This window comes from Oculina patagonica, chromosome 12 (assembly GCF_052425735.1).
Source record: "Oculina patagonica isolate OP01 chromosome 12, crgOcupat, whole genome shotgun sequence".
Classification (NCBI taxonomy): Eukaryota; Metazoa; Cnidaria; class Anthozoa; order Scleractinia; family Oculinidae; genus Oculina; species Oculina patagonica.
The window spans coordinates 16411371-16426927 of record NC_135769.1 but is presented as its reverse complement, the minus strand read 5'-3'; the positions used below and the strand labels follow the sequence as shown (position 1 = coordinate 16426927).

The 15557-nt window shown below is 39.0% G+C and overlaps 3 protein-coding genes across 3 annotated transcripts in view; all 3 read right to left on the bottom strand.

Moving 5' to 3' along the window:
- Positions 1–3831, bottom strand: part of LOC144632781 (uncharacterized) — an 8833-nt gene extending 5002 nt beyond the window's left edge. Inside the window, exon 1 of the mRNA XM_078491506.1 lies at positions 3439–3831. Within this exon, the coding sequence (XP_078347632.1) occupies positions 3439–3733 (295 nt within the window). The 5' untranslated portion in view covers positions 3734–3831. The remainder of the gene's footprint in view (positions 1–3438) is intronic.
- Positions 3832–7395: 3564 nt separating this feature from the next.
- Positions 7396–13104, bottom strand: LOC144631928 (uncharacterized). The gene is made up of 2 exons (XM_078490503.1): positions 12002–13104; positions 7396–8443 (listed from the first exon to the last, which is right to left on the bottom strand). Exons 1-2 carry the CDS (start codon positions 12423–12425, stop codon positions 7959–7961), a joined length of 909 nt encoding a protein of 302 aa, XP_078346629.1. The 5' UTR covers positions 12426–13104; the 3' UTR covers positions 7396–7958.
- Positions 13105–13239: 135 nt separating this feature from the next.
- LOC144631927 (uncharacterized) lies at positions 13240–15550 on the bottom strand. The gene is made up of 2 exons (XM_078490502.1): positions 15099–15550; positions 13240–13973 (listed from the first exon to the last, which is right to left on the bottom strand). Exons 1-2 carry the CDS (start codon positions 15430–15432, stop codon positions 13489–13491), a joined length of 819 nt encoding a protein of 272 aa, XP_078346628.1. The 5' UTR covers positions 15433–15550; the 3' UTR covers positions 13240–13488.
- Positions 15551–15557: the final 7 nt, after the last annotated feature.

Below are 15557 nucleotides of genomic sequence, written 5' to 3'. Positions count from 1 at the left end.
CCAGAGAAATAAAAAACATGAATTGCTTTGTTATAGACTGCTAGAGGGTTATGATTGACCACCGTCAGTGTGATATGGACTATGTAATTTGTTAAGGCACGTTTTCACTAGCGACGAAGTCGCAAGCGGAGTCGTAATCAAAAGAGCAGAGTGTTACAATCTGGTGAAAATCAAACCGACAGAGTCGTAAGCAGAGTTCCGATTCCGCTCATGACTCCGTCGCTTGTGATCTCGTGAAAACTAAATTGTCGGAGTCGCAAGCAGAAATGAAGCACTCGGAGGGTATGAGAACTAGCACTGACAGTTGGTTTGTTCTTTCACTTCTGCTTGCGACTCCGACAATCTAGTTCCTCTGAATCATAAGCGACGGAGTAAAGCCGAATCGGGAGAAAATTGAAACGTTCTGATTCTTCCGACTTTGATTCCGTCGTGCTTATGACTCTGCTTACGACTACGATTTTTGAGCCTTTAGACAGCTAGGTCGGTCGCATTGGGGAGCGTTCTTGTTTTTTTTTTTTTGTAATTACTTTCGTCTGAAACCGTCTGAAACCACTTGTTTCAGAAATTTCTACGAGTAGCACTTGACTGAATTCTTTTCAATATTTGCCGATCGGTTTGTTAGCGTTATGACGCACTAATAATACTGGCTAGAGAAAAGGAGCCAAAACGAGATAAGGTAATACAGGCACAAGTACCATGATTTATACAATTCTGATAATAGAAGCACGCCATCTGATTGGTTTTGCAGTTGTTTTGCACGAGCTCATGTAAACACGGTTATAACATATCATTGCATTTTGTTGCCTTTATTGTATAAGAGAAATAGAAAATGACCACTTCCGTTTACAAGTCCTGCCGCAAACACTCTACCAAACTTCCCGCTCTCCTGATTTCATCAGACAATAAACACTTTTTTACTCTTAAATATAGGCCTCATATTGCGGACAATGACATGTTTACTGTAGATTGAAGTAAAGGATGCATGTAGAGATATTATATTAGTTGTTTCACTTATTTTATTTTTTAGTGTCTTAGAAAAATTATAGCATTATGTTAGTTTTAGCTAATTTTTTAATAGAGAAATGTAAGCGCATTGAGTTTTTTTAAATGCGCCCAAAAAGCCTTATTATTATTATTATTATTATTATTATTATTATTATTATTATATTTGCGTTTTTTATCCAATACCACGGATCAAAATATTTACTCGTACTTTATTAATAAAGTCCTATCTCAGTACGTGATAAATAATAGTGGTAGTAAGAGCAATCGTTAGAAACTGTTACAGGAAACTAAGTGTTATCTACTCAGTTTTATCAGAATTATTCATAATGTATGGATTCACGAGACTTAATACGAATATTAATTCTCCTTCCTTATCACCACACATTAATTGTACTGTTAGTTCAGAGAATTTGGGGGGTGCATGAAGACAACATCTCTCAGCTTGTTGGGATGATTTTCTCTATTTTCATCACTTGTTTGCCACGAAATGCACTTTCACTTTCACATCCATTACTTCATTATTTGCTATAAAACAGAGAGTAAAAGTCGGCAGCAATTTTGCTTGTTGGATGCCAGTGAGTTACAAAAGCAGTTCCTCAGGGATCCGTCCAGTTGGACCCCTTCAATATTTTTATGAATGATCTCTTTTAGGGGTCATGAATGGTCCCTCAAAATGTCGCAGTGCTCGCAATGCTCGCAAATGCTCGCAAAATTTTAGTGGGTGCTCGTTTGCTGAGTCGTGCTCGCACAATTTTACAAGTGCTCGCATGCTCGGTTTTTAGTGAAGGTAGGTTTTTGAAAAGTGCTCGTTGCTCGCAAGGCTAATTTTTGTTAATGCTCGTGCTCGCAAAGAAAAACGCTGTGCTCGAATGCTCGCAAATGCTCGCAAAGACCATTTGATACCCCTTCTTTTATGGACTTTATGGACGGAGTATGTATTAATGCTTACGCTGACGATGAGCAGATTTTAGACTCGGATATATAAAGATCCAGTGAAATTAGAAAGGAGACTTCAATGTCATCTTTTTGAAGCTGGCCACAGGTTTAGTGTGAATGGTTTGATTACAAATCCCGACAAACACCAAATAATGATTTTGGGGGATACAGACTATGGTTTCAGCTTTAAAGTGAATAACATTAATATTCCTGTAAAGATAGTATGGACCTCTTAGGAGTGAACATTGACGAGAAACAATCAGGTTAATGTAATTTCTAACATTTGAAAAAAAGTACCAACAGCTGTGAAAAGTAAACTTTATAAGGCCCTCATTGTTCCATATTATAATTATTGTTCAGCAGTTTGGCTTTTTTGTGGGGCCCGAAATAGAGACAAATTAGGGAATCTTTACCAAAGGGCGCTCAGGATTGTTCTCAATGAGAAATCTCTCCACTACTAGGAGCTACTAAATAAATTAAATCCTAGTAATCTGCCGAAATATCTGAGTGGTCTGTTTCACATGAGAAATAGTACACAGAACTTGCAGGGATCAGGCAAACCTGTTCCATACGCGAACACAACAACTCATGGATTGCATTCCTATAAATTTGCATTAGCAACTGTGAAGAACGGACTCACTGAGGACCTGAGGTCCAAAACAAATCTAAAATGTGCCAAATTTCTTTTCGACAAAAATGTCGCTGTGAGAGCAGGCTTCTATATATAAAAGTTGATTTCCTTTTATTTCTCTTTCTCGGAGGTATAAGTTTTTACAGCTACTCTGCTATTAATCCAAGATATAAATAAAAGTGATTTATGTATACAAAAAAATAATTCAAATCAAGTAGTTCCGTGGTTTTACTGAGGTTTTGCTTGCTAAGCATGAATTTGCGCGCTTGCTTACGAAGCGTTTGATGAAATGATTCCAGTCTATATAGCCACTTTCTGAGTTAATGCAATTTTGTGTACTTTGGTAATGCCCAGTTTTACACTGAAAGAACTTGCTAGAATGGGAGCAACTCTCATATCTGCTGAGCAAGAATCTCAGAAAAAGTCAAACGCATCAATGCAGCTCTTAACAAAACACGAGGAAGCAAGAGATAAAGCATTTTTAAATTGAAATCACTGTTACGTAATCCGCTGTCTTAGGACCGATTTCTGCCTGTTTCACCTTGAGAAACTGCAATGAGGCACAAATTAACCGAACTTGCCTAACTGCAAGAAAAAACAGTGAAACGTATGATAAGAAAACACGGAAGTATTGAGAAAACCAAAGACGCCAACTTGACTGTTTTCTTCATCGTTCGATATTGATCCGATGTCTCGAATGTATTAAAGAGAGTTTTGGTGGGTGTTGTTTGCAGTTGAAAGATGCACTTTTAGGGGGTTTGTCGTAGAACCAATAGTAAAAGCAGCAGCAGTAGTAGTAATAGTACTAGAAGCAGTTGTATTTATAGAAGTATTTACTGTTATGTACAAAATTTACTTTTACTCACTTGCTGTAGCTTTCTGCCCCGTTAGCTTCTCGTACAGGCCTGGATTTAAAAGCTGCAGAACATCAAGGAAATGCTGCAGACCTTCTGTCGATTTAGTCTCAAGGATGTCCAATAGCTTGCCAGCCTTTCGTTCGTTCGTCTTCTCAGCGAGCACAATCTCACAATCGTCTCTGTCGAAAACTGCCTTACTGCGCAAATAATCGAATAGAAGAGCGCGGTCCACGCGAAGTTCCTGAACAATTTGAACTCGATTGTTTCTCAAATTTTCCCACACTTCATCTTCAGTAAAATCCATCGCTCTACCTTCAGTACCTTGACAGTTTCAAAGTTGGAAAGCTGCTTACTTAAGTCCAAATTTCACCGACACCTACAACTGCTGTCTGCGAATGATATCGTGTCATCTGCTGAGTTAACTTATAATGTATTGAACTCGGTGCTGCATGTAGACAATATATTACGTAAGTATTAAATATGCCTTTGTTAAGCTTTGTTAAGCGTCGTGACCTTTTAGTCTTTCAGACCTAGATAATTCTACAGCTAACAGCTGCTGAATAATTAGCATGCGTATAGCTGTCTCGTATTTCTTTCAAAGGTCGGAAAACCCCCTTTGGATTTGACGTCAATATCCAAACGGGAAGTTCTTTCTGCCGGCTTACAACAGACACTTCCGGGTATTTTCAGTCGATTCGATTTTATGTGCCTCGAAGTTTGTAAGGCCTGGCTAAACTAGGAATCATTGTTGAAGAAGCATTGTTTCTTGCCATGTTTCCAAGGTGGGTTAATTAGTGGGAAGCAAGGAAAATGTTTTACTACCTGGGTGGCTAAACGAGAAAACAATGTCCCGGGAACAAAGTGTCACGCAATGACATGCGCATTAGCTAGATAACGTATTTTCCATGGTGGCTAAACTGGGCAACAGTTGTTTCGGAAGTAGAATTTGTGCCTGGGAAACAAAACTGTTTTTGACCTGAGGCAGAAACATTTTTTGTTTCCAAGAAGCAAAATTTACAAAGTGTCACGCACTGGCATGCAAATAAACTAGTCAACATTGCTTCCATTGTGGCTAAAATGGGAAACAGTTGTTTCGGAAGTAGAATTTGTGTCTGGGAAACAAAAATGTTTTTGACCTGAGGCAGAAACATTCTTTTTTCCAAGAAGCAAAATTTGCTTCCGCAAAATATGTTTCCCGCGTGGCTAAACTAGGAAACATTTGCCTCGAAATGTTTCCGCAACAATGTTTCCTAGTTTAACCGAGTCTTACAAATGTGCAAAGTAGCGAGGCGTGCGAGGCAAAGCAGCGAGCCAGAAATCCCTACTCCAAATAAAAAGGCTAACCACAAGCTATCTTAGCTAACAGTTGGCTAACCGGATTGCTATTTAGGCTAACCGGAATGGATCGCACGCCTCACTGCCTCGCACTTTGTGATGACCCGTTTAGCCAGGCCTTTAAGAGCTTGAACCGACAATTTGCAAGACTTTGATACGAAAACGTTCTTAAAACAGAATTGGCAAACTAATTTACGAGCCTGTAACTGAGGTGGATAACGATTACTTAATTCTCAATGCTTATGTGGCGTACAAAGTTTATCTTTTCAGTGACTGACTTAACTTTGAAGGAATTCAAAAAATTGAGCGTTCTCGTCCCCGGAGCCCGCGATTCTGTGGAGTATGCGGAGAAAATTAGGAGGTGTGTGTGTGTGTGCGTGTGTGTGTGTGTGTGTGTGTGTGTGGGGGGGAGTGGGGAAGGAGGGCTGGGTGGGGGTACGAAATGACCCCCGTCTCGTACCCAGATGTCTCGTTTTATTTAGTCACGTTAGAGATTAGAGAAACGGGCAGCTCTGATTGAAAGATTGCGTGACGAGACAAAAGAACGTCTGCAAGGAGCCCATGACTCTGACGTCTGCGTAGGAGGCTAGGGAAGAAAATGCTTCAAACCAATTTTCATCTGAATACTTGATCGGTGGTCTGCAAGTCTATCCCTTCACAGCCCTGCCACTTGACATACAATACACAATAATTGGTGGTAGAACAAAATAAACCCCAGTAATGGAAACAGTGATGAAATTTTGAGACCATTGATGTCTAAGTGCAATGTTTTAAAGCGGTTAGAAAGTGAAAAAGAAACGGCAAAGGCATTGAGACATCAGTGGTTTCAAAATTCAAAAACTTACTAATATTTTATTTACGCTGTTTTCCATTTTTGCTAACCATTTCATTTCACGACCATTTGTTATGATTGACAAGGTCATGTGACAGGGTGCCACAAAAATTCGAATGTCGCGCGTGGTTCGCTGGAAGGCAGAGAATCTGTGCCTTGAACCTCAGTGATTTGTCAATAGATTAGTTTTCAAACGCAACTAAACACATGATATGCCAGTTTCCCAAACGAACCGAGGAATATTAGTGTCAAAAACTAGTCTTAGGCTTTTCGAAGCTGAGTTCTAACGTGATAAATGGATGACGTGGTATAAGAATCCTTAAAGAATATTAATTTTCAACAAGAAAATCAACGATAAAAGAGTAACTTGACGTTTCGATGACTTCAAGTAATCATTATCAAAAGCAAATGTGAAAAAAATTAACATTACATTTACATTTGATGACATGAAGTCTTCGAAACGTCAAGTTACTCTATTATCGTTTATTTTCTTGTTGAAATGTTTTTAAAATCTACCACCTGCATTAACCCATTGACTCCCGTGCCGGCCAAAACCGGCCGTGACGAACGATGCTCTTTGTTCCACTTGTGACGTCATCAGCTTTGATCAAAAAGGGCATCACTTATACTCAATCGCTTCAGTAGAAAATTCCTGAACTGCAAGGAAGCCCAGTGCCCAGGGGGGGGGGGGTGGGGCGGTACTTGACCTAAGTTTAGGTATAGGGGTGCCGCTGGAGGTTTGAAACCCTGACCCTGTTTAGGACAATAAAAACTTAAAATGCCTACCCTGTGTAAGACAACACCCCCTATTCTAAGACTCTATTTAGGACAAAGGACAACATCAACAATCATTTACGCTTTATTGTGATTGCGTCCCATACGCGATGTTTGAAGCATTGAAATGCAAAAACACCTATCCCACCGAATAAAATAATGCTTTTTATTGAAGCAAAAGCGAAAACAATGTAAATACATGGACGACAGTCTTGCAGCCATACCCTGTCTAGGACAGCTTCAGGCCCTGTTTAGGACAGAGGAGCTTGAAATTACATACCCTGTTCAGGACCGGAGGAGTCAAAAACCATACCCTATCCAGCGGCACGTCCCCGTATAAGCCATATAGGGGAGTGCCCCCCCCCCCCGGGGCCCAGTGGAAGGCCAACAACTGCAGTAAAAGAGATGAGAAAAAAAAAGAAAAAGGAAAAGCGAAAAACAAACTTTGCATTTTGCTCATGCCCAAGCAAAAAATCATGCAATAAAATGTGATGCTAGTGGAAAGAAAGGCATGCCTTCATGTTGCAAGTGGTGTTTTGAGTAAGTTGACCGCGAAATATCAAAAATGTCCAAAAATACGCTTTATAAAAAAATCTCCGGGTGAATATTTTCCGCAAAAATTGATTACTGATTCGTCTCCCGAGTCAAGCCTTGGTATGCGTTTCCCGCCAAAACTGCCGCCGCCTCTAAAATGCTAAGAGAGCTAATTTTCGTCTTTTGTACGTAACAGGGGGCAGTTTTGTGTTTGTTGTGAGCGTGTGGCTTTTTTCTTGTTTTTGAGGTCAAAAAATAAAAATAACCAACACCACTCTGCCGAAAAACGTCCTGTTTATTTAAAACTCGTTATTTTCATCAATTGTCATCACCCAGTTCTGGCCAAAAAAATTCTTGCCCATCATGCTTGATACTCATATAAAATTTAAGGCATTTAAAAAGAAGTTTGACCACACTTTGTTTGAGCGTTCATCACTTTCTTACATTTAACTGGAATATTACTCTTGGGTACCTTAAAGACACACAAGTAATGAAATTGCCATTTTCTTTATTAATATAATTTCATCAATAAACTTGTAAAAAGCTAATATAAAAAGTATGTTAAAAATATCTTTTGATAAATAAATCTTATCACCAAAGTCTCGAAAAATGGTATGCAATAGGCCATTTTCAAGTCACTCTTTGCCTCTGTTTCAAAACTAGTCTACGTGCGAAACCGGACCATTCACATGAAAATCAAAATCAAACTTATTTTCATTTGAATGGTTTCGAACGTAGACTCGTTTTAAAACAGAGGCAAAGGGTAACTTGGAAATTTATGTAAATATGCAAATAATTTATATCCAATTGTGAAAAATAATGACATTGCAAAGATAGTTAGGCTTATATCTTCCCAATAAATGGTAAATTTAGATATCTGTTGATAAATAAATCTGGTCATCCAAGTCCTGAAAAATGGTTTGCAATTTGTTTATAATTATGTAAATATGCAAATATATGTCAATTGCAATAAAAACTAATGGCATTTGCAAAGGAAGTTAGGCTTATATCTTCCCAATAAATGGCTCTTAACATCTTAAAAAGTGGTATCGATTCATGTTCTCTCACACCAGTAAATCTTGACTTTATAAGGCAAGGCAATTATGTCTTCTTCTTGTTTGTCATGTTTGCTCAAAATTAATTTCATTTTTTCCACTGCTATTTGCTTTTCTTTCTCACTTTTAACTGCAATGACACTGATTGACATAATTCTGTTTATGAACTCATCAAAGTTAAAAGTCTGTTCCATTTTGAAACTTTCATCACTTTCTATGGGCCCAAACTTTTCAGATGCACTTAAGACTCTCTCCCATTCACCAGACTGTGCTTTTGGTGTATTGGATTCTTTGTAACAAGGGAGGAGAACTTCGTCGTCCAGTTCCTTTACCCAAGGGATGGAGTGGTCACGCTCATTCCATACAAGACCCAGCTTGCCTCCTGGAACAAGTACACGATGAATTTCAGAAATGGACTTGTCATTGGCAAACCAGTGGAAACATTGTGCAGCAATAACTGCATGCACACTGCCACTCGGTAAATCTGTAAGATAAAAATAAATTAAAATAAAAATAATGATAAAATTGTTTTACTCAGTCGGGGAAGTTTTTGATTAATTTGCTGACTTCTTTTTGACATCTTTCTTTTTGTCATATTACATGTACGTGCTCTGTTTGTTTTGATCAATAATAAGCCTACCACAAATAAGCAGGTCCGTCGTCAATAAAAGAGACTCTATTAGTACAGTTGCAAGGGCGGATCCAGGATATTTCTTAGGAGGGGGTGCACCCCTTAAGAATGGTGTAACTGACTTTTTTTTGCAGAATACCAGTTGTATTAAAAAGCCACAGGTCATCTCAGGGGGTGGGGGGGTGCACACCTCCTGCACCCTCCCCTAGATTCACCCCTGAGTTGAACCTCCACTAAAGTACATTTGTTGTATTAAAGCAAATTTGTTTGTCATGGTCCCTGAGCCACATACAAACACTGAATTTTTAATGTCCCATTAGTGAGCACCTTTCTTGTAAAGACCCTTTTTCTGGCCCCAAAGGTCACTGAAAGGTGTCCACTTCAGTGGCAGATCCAGTCCTTGAACGAAAAGAGTGGACATCTTCTTTGGGTGTATACAGGGATGTCGCCAAGGGCCGGCTGCCGGCTAATTTAACCGGCTGAAAGAGGACTTTAATCCAGCTGAAATTTCACATGAAAACAAAGACTTAGGTAAACTCTTAGAGCTGCTAAGGCCAGAAAAGCCAGCTGGGCTTGTTGATGAGCCGGCATATAGTTTTCTTAGCTACATCCCTGTGTATACCCAAAAACTTTTTAGCAGGGGGAGTCATAAAAAAGGTCTTTTACCAAAAGGAGGGACCCCCTCTCCATCTGTCACTGCACTTATGGGAGGTTCCATTTTACCTCTTGGAGTAAAAATGAACTTGGACCATGTCCAGATATGTGTAAATATGGTTCTGGTAGCATTAAGGTTTTTTAACTTTCTGACAAGCATTTCTATCACATATCTATTTACCTACTAGAAGATGGTTTTTCATGTTCTATAAGAAAATAATGCACGCTTGAGGTCTAGAAAAGCTGCTAGTGGATGCCCGAGCCGTCAGGCGAGGGCATTCAGCTGCTTTTCTAGACCTCAAAAGTGCATTATTTTCTTATAGGACATAGGAAAACCATCTTCTAGTGGGTTTAGAATATAGCATTAAAAAGAGCACTGAACTTACAAGACTCGCGGCCGCTCACGGCATTTACAAACGCACGCAACATTGGTAAAAGTGAAAGTTTAGTTTATTCTTTTCTTTGGCACCATTACATTCATATTTCCTATTTATATAGTCCTTTCTCCAACTACCAAAAGATTCTTACAAAGCCGACAAATCTAGTTGAAATATTTACGCATTCAAGTTTGGTTAAGCCTACTTCAATTTCATTCAAATGAAAAATTTTCACGCGTTCGTTTCGCAGCAAGTTTTTCAAATTCGCCTCTTATTTCGATTTAAAAAGAACAAAAGTGGAGTGTTCTGTCTTCAGATTGTGGCTAAAAAAGGTTTCTTACCCCAAAGCGTTTCTAGAGTCCGGCTTGTTTTGCTAAATAATCTCCAATCAATTTCGGGCAGTTCACGGCAAAATAGTGGCGTATACAACTAGTACTCCAAAGAAAAACAACAAATTTCAACGATTCTTTCTTCATCTGTCGCTTCCTTTGGCACTGTCTTACTTCCATTTAAGCAGGTAAAACGTTTCTGATAAAAACTTGCTGCTTTAAAGCATCATTTAAACAACAAAACAAGAGAATAGAGGCGAAGTCGACGAAGTCGTTCAGCGAAATTCGACAAACACTTCGCACATCCGGGGTACCGGGCTTCTATAGTTTTCAGCTATGTTCTATTAAAAATCAAAGGCTCTTCGAGCAACCTCATGGTAATTTGGTAATTCGATGAAGTGCCGACCTTCGCATTTTTTTCTACATAAGTGTCCAATAAAGTAATTCAATCTCATTTTATTTGCGTTTGAATGTTTTATTTTTCCACATGAGTTGCGTCATTGATGGTTCGTGCTCTCAGGTTTCGTAGCGCTATTCAGTTTTCACCACAAAAATATTTACCGGTTAGTGTATTACCTTTCGATCCTTTTTAGCGTTAAGTAAATTTGTTTTGTGAATATCTATACTTTTCTGTCAGCACGTATAGCGTTATTTTTGAGCAGCGGATAAAATTCGAGAGAAAGATACGCCCGAGCACTTCGTGTTTCTGCGCGACTCAAAAAGATGAAAAACAGATGACGTGACACGAGGTGACGTCACGCGAAACAGAAACGTGCTGTGGATTCAAGCTGTGGATGTGGTGTTAACTACAACACGTCACATGGCGAGCGTAATAATTTTTTAACCGTAACTACGTGTAACTCACAGCTGCTATCAGTAATGTCACAATTTCACTTAATTTGCCTTTCAATGTTTTCTTGCGTGAATGGGTCATTGACAGTTTTTTTTCTTCAAATAAGCGTTCAATAATGTGCCTTTGAATGTTTTATTTTTCCATGGGAATTGTGTCATTGATGGTTCGTGCTCTCAGGCTTCGTAGTGCGAATTCTATTTCATCACAAAAGTGTAACCTTTGATCCATTTAGCATTAGGTAAATTTGTTTTGTGGATATGTTTACTTTTCTGTCAGCACGTATAGCGTTATTTTGAGCAGCGAATAAAACTTGAGAAAGTTGCGCGTTTCTGCACGACTCAAAAAGATGAAAAACGGATGACGTGACACGAAGATAATGTGACGCGAAACAAAATCGTGCAGCATGAATGTTGTGTTTACAATAAAGACGCGGTAACTGCATGTAGCTTATAGCTGCTATCAGTTATGTCACAATCTCACTTCATTTGCGTTTGAATGTTTTCTAAGGTGAATGGGTCATTGATAGAGTATGCTCTACGGCTTCGTAGAGCGAATTCTATTCTCTTTTATCACCAGAGGATAAGTGTAATTATCCTCTTTCGATTTGTTTTGTAAAAATTCAACCTTGTTCCCTGAAAGAGAGAGACCCTGCGGAATGAGGTTATAGGATAATTTGTTTTTGATTGACATGTGCTGAATGGCGTTTTAAACAACCTTTCTGTCAGCACGTTAATGCATGAATTAATTGCGGTTTAATATCAGAATGGAGTGACGGAAACACGTCACTTCAAGTTCGCGAATCATCACTACACCTCATTACCATTCGGTAATAATGCCCGCTAGAATTCCATCGCGCGTATACAGCGGCTATATTCTAAAGTGATATGCCCAACGTCGGCCCAACTTTTATAAGTTTTAGACCACTACTGTCCTATCAGTACGTAGCCAAACCACCTTTCAACAATTTCCATGACTATTACAGTACGTTTAAGCAAGGACAGGGCACCATTAGCGGATATCCAGCTAACACCAACACCTTCATGCATTTTCAAGTAGCACTTATTAATCATGGTGACAATGTCCCTTTAAGCTCCCCTCGGGTCTTGAAAAGACAATAAGCCATTAATAGATCTTTTACAGTATTTTAAACATAAACAGTGCCTGTAAAAAGAACAACATAGAAAGTACAAACATTTACCTATATTTTCGGCTGGAAAGGCCTTGATCTCTATGTCCGGAATCCTCTTGTTAAACTCCTCTCTCATAGTAAGCAGCGGTTCACTTGCTACTATTTGTACTTTGCTGTCATTAAGGGCTTCTTGTAAGATACTGGTAAATTTTCCTGTTCCTGCACCAAGCTCCACAATTCGTACTGGGTGATCTGTTGAAGCATCTTGAGGTGAAATGCCAAGTTTATCGAGCATGAAGTTAACAACTTCTTTTGAATAACTTGGTCTGGTTTGCTCGTAAATTTGGGACGTATTCTTATCATACCCAATCTGGGCTGTGGGATGGACACTCGCTTGTGACATTCTGTGTGGTATTGCCTTTAAAATAGAAATTGTGTTCCGAAAAGTTGCAGCTGTAGGCAAAAGGCAAAATCTGATGAAAGATATTTGCATATTTCCTGAGTCTCAAGGTAAATATTAACTTATTAAACCTGAGTAACCTTTCATTGCGTTCAGCAGTTTCAGTCAACATGGAAGTAGGTACGTGGTGTAAGAACCTACCTGGAGCCTACCCACAAAATAAGTATGGCAGACAACGGCTGCCGTGACGTTGAGATCAGGCATGTGAAGGTATATGTAGGTAAAAGAATAAAGAATCAGCTTAAGACTTCTAATGTCATTTTTAAATTCTAATTATTTTTTTTTAATGGTATACACCAAATGCAAATATGGCGGACCACTCAGTCGGTGCCTGGGACGAGTCGCATGAAAGCGAGGCTAGTTAGGCCTCAATGTTTTGTTCTGACAATGATTTCCCCGAAAAGCCTTGCTTTGTGGTCGATCTGGCCTGTTAAGTTTCGGGAGTAGGGACGGACCATTTAATTTTTGAGGGAGGGGGTGGGGTGTATTGAGAAATTTTTCCGAGTAAGAATTTTTTTCAGCATTGGTATTTGCAAGGATTTTCTTATTACCCTAGCAGGTGTAGGTGAGGCTTGCTTTTTTTTTCTGTGCTTACCCGTGCACAGTTTTTTTCTCCTACTTATCTTGTGCAAGACTTTTTTTTGTAATTGCCGACCCACCTACCCCCTCCCCCCTCCTTAAAAAAAATAAATTGTCCATCCCTTATCAGACATTTTAGTGTGTAGGGTATGGAAAATTAGACCGCCCTTAGATTGCAAGTTTGCCTAATAGGCAGCGTTAACAAAAACTGTTTTTTGTCAATCTGGTCCAATCGATCACTGAGTTATGCTAACAGACGATAGAAACCTTGAGCTCACCATTTTATTGATGAATATAATTAATAATTTATACATTTATATAGCGCTAAAACTATAATATTCTAAAGCGCTGTTTACTATATGTAAAAAAAAAATATAAATATATAAAAATTCAAAGCAAGGAAAATAATAACATTTGTCAATGACATAAGATTATTGTTTGGTATATTTATTTGCAAATATATTAAGTTATGAAAAGTTATTCATGTTCTCTGACACCATAAGTTATGAAAAGTAATTCATGTTCTCTGACACCAGTAAATGTTGACTATAAAAGGTTGGGTAATTACGTCTTTTTCCTTTTTGTTATGTTTGCTCAAAATAAACTTGATTCTTTCCACTGCTACTTGCTTCTCTTCCTCACTTTTCACTGCCATGACACTAAATGACATAAGCCTGGCTATGAACTCATCAAAGGTGAAAGTCTGTTCCATTTTGAAAGTCTCATCATTATCCATGGGCCCAAATTTATCAGATGCAGTCAAGACTTTCTTCCATATGCCAGAGTGCTCACTTGGTGTATTGGATTGCACATACAATGGGAAGAGGAAATCTTCATCCAATTCTTTCACCCAAGGTACAGCTTGGTCACGGTTATTAAATACAATACCCAGCTTGCCTCCTGGAACAAGAACACGATGAATTTCAGAGATGGACTTGTCGTTGGCAAACCAGTGGAAACATTGTGCAGCAATCACTGCATGAACACTCCCATCCGGTAAATCTGTAGAGAAAATAAAGAAAAAATTACTGTATTATAAAATGGTAACCGTTTTTCCTAACTCAGGAATATTTTTGATAGATTTTCTGACCAATTTTTGAAACCTCTCTTGTTGTCATTGCAGGCCAATAAATGGCATGTTCTGTTTGATTAGGCTGGCCAAAGTGTAACAAATGTATGGCTGCTATCTTTACCTCTTCGCTTGTGTTTTTGAACATGTTGGTTGTCAGTGTCACATGTCAGTCACTGATCATAAAAGAGGTCATTGGTGCATTGTACCCTGAGCGGTACTCTCATATGAAAGGGGCAGGGATGCTCATTGTCGGCTCATTGGGGTGTAACTTACAAACTTTGCGAGTCTCGTTCTATTCATGACTACGATTCACATGTGAAGGATAGACCTTATGCAAAAATGGTTGTCATTCATTTCTGTTGTTTGATCAAGCTTCTTAAAATGCTGATGGTGGCACTTAATTATATTTGAAATATTATGCTATTCTGAGAGGTTTCAGTGTTTTGGGTTTAATGGCTGCAAACAGAAGCATATGCTTCTGCTGCAAAGTTATGACTAATTCAAATTTAAGAGATTTGTATGGAAAAAGTTACCCTGGCCTGCCTAGCCTCGTTTTCATGTTTTTGGCAATCTAAATGTCATTGTAAATGTCCCCACCCCCTCCCACCTTGCTGAGGGCTATTCAATTTTATATCAACAGTGAACACCCCTTTTTGATGTGGTAAATCAAAATTTCCCTCCTTAGAAAAAGATCAAAGTGCTGACATGATGCTCCCCCCCCCCCCGCTTAGAAATAACCTGAATTTTCAAACCCCTTCAGAATAAAGCCAAGTTTTCCCTAACCCCTGCAAAAATTTCAAAAGATCAAAGAATGCCAACAGGGCTACCCCCTCGATCAGGAATGACTTTCAAAGTCCCTTCAGAAAATCTCATCTATGGGGGGATATAAAATGGAATGGCCCTGAGAAACAGTGGAATTTCTAAGGGGTTTATAATTTTCTTTAGAGGTTAAAACATTTAGGATGAAATGACTGAATGAAAGAAGAAAGACTAGTCCTCAACAGGGATGGGGAAGCGGAAAAATGCAAGAGCCCATCGGCTAATCAGTTTCCTACCGATATTTTCGGCTGGAAAGCCCTTGATTTCTATGTCCGGAAGTTTCTTTCCAAACTCTTCCCTCATAGAAAGCAACGGTTCGCTCGCAATGATTTGCACTTTGCTGTCACGAAGGACTTCTTGTAAAGTACGGGTAAACTTTCCTGTTCCAGCACCAAGCTCCAATATTCGTACTGGCTGATCTGTTGAAGCATCTTTAGGTGAAATGCCTAGTTTATCGAGAACAAAGTTTACAACTTCTTTTGAATAGCTCGGTCTGATCCGCTCATACAGTTGGGATGTAAGCTTATCGTACCCAATCGCGGCCGTGGGATGGACATCTTCTTGCGACATTCTACTTGTTTGGTGATGTCTAAAAAGTAGAAAATTGTGCGAAAAGGCACAACCTAGTACCTGCACCCCTCGAAGTCTCGAAGAGTAGAACAGGCGAGCCGGCCGGTTCACGTGACAGATTTCGT

Coding starts and splice junctions, on each gene's coding strand:
- LOC144631927 (XM_078490502.1), bottom strand. CDS start 15,432: ATGTCGCAAGAAGATGTCCATCCCACGGCCGCGATTGGGTACGATAAG. Junction 13,974..15,098: donor CTTTCCAGCCGAAAATATCG/GTAGGAAACTGA, acceptor TTTTCTCTACAG/ATTTACCGGATGGGAGTGTT.
- LOC144631928 (XM_078490503.1), bottom strand. CDS start 12,425: ATGCAAATATCTTTCATCAGATTTTGCCTTTTGCCTACAGCTGCAACT. Junction 8,444..12,001: donor CTTTCCAGCCGAAAATATAG/GTAAATGTTTGT, acceptor TTTATCTTACAG/ATTTACCGAGTGGCAGTGTG.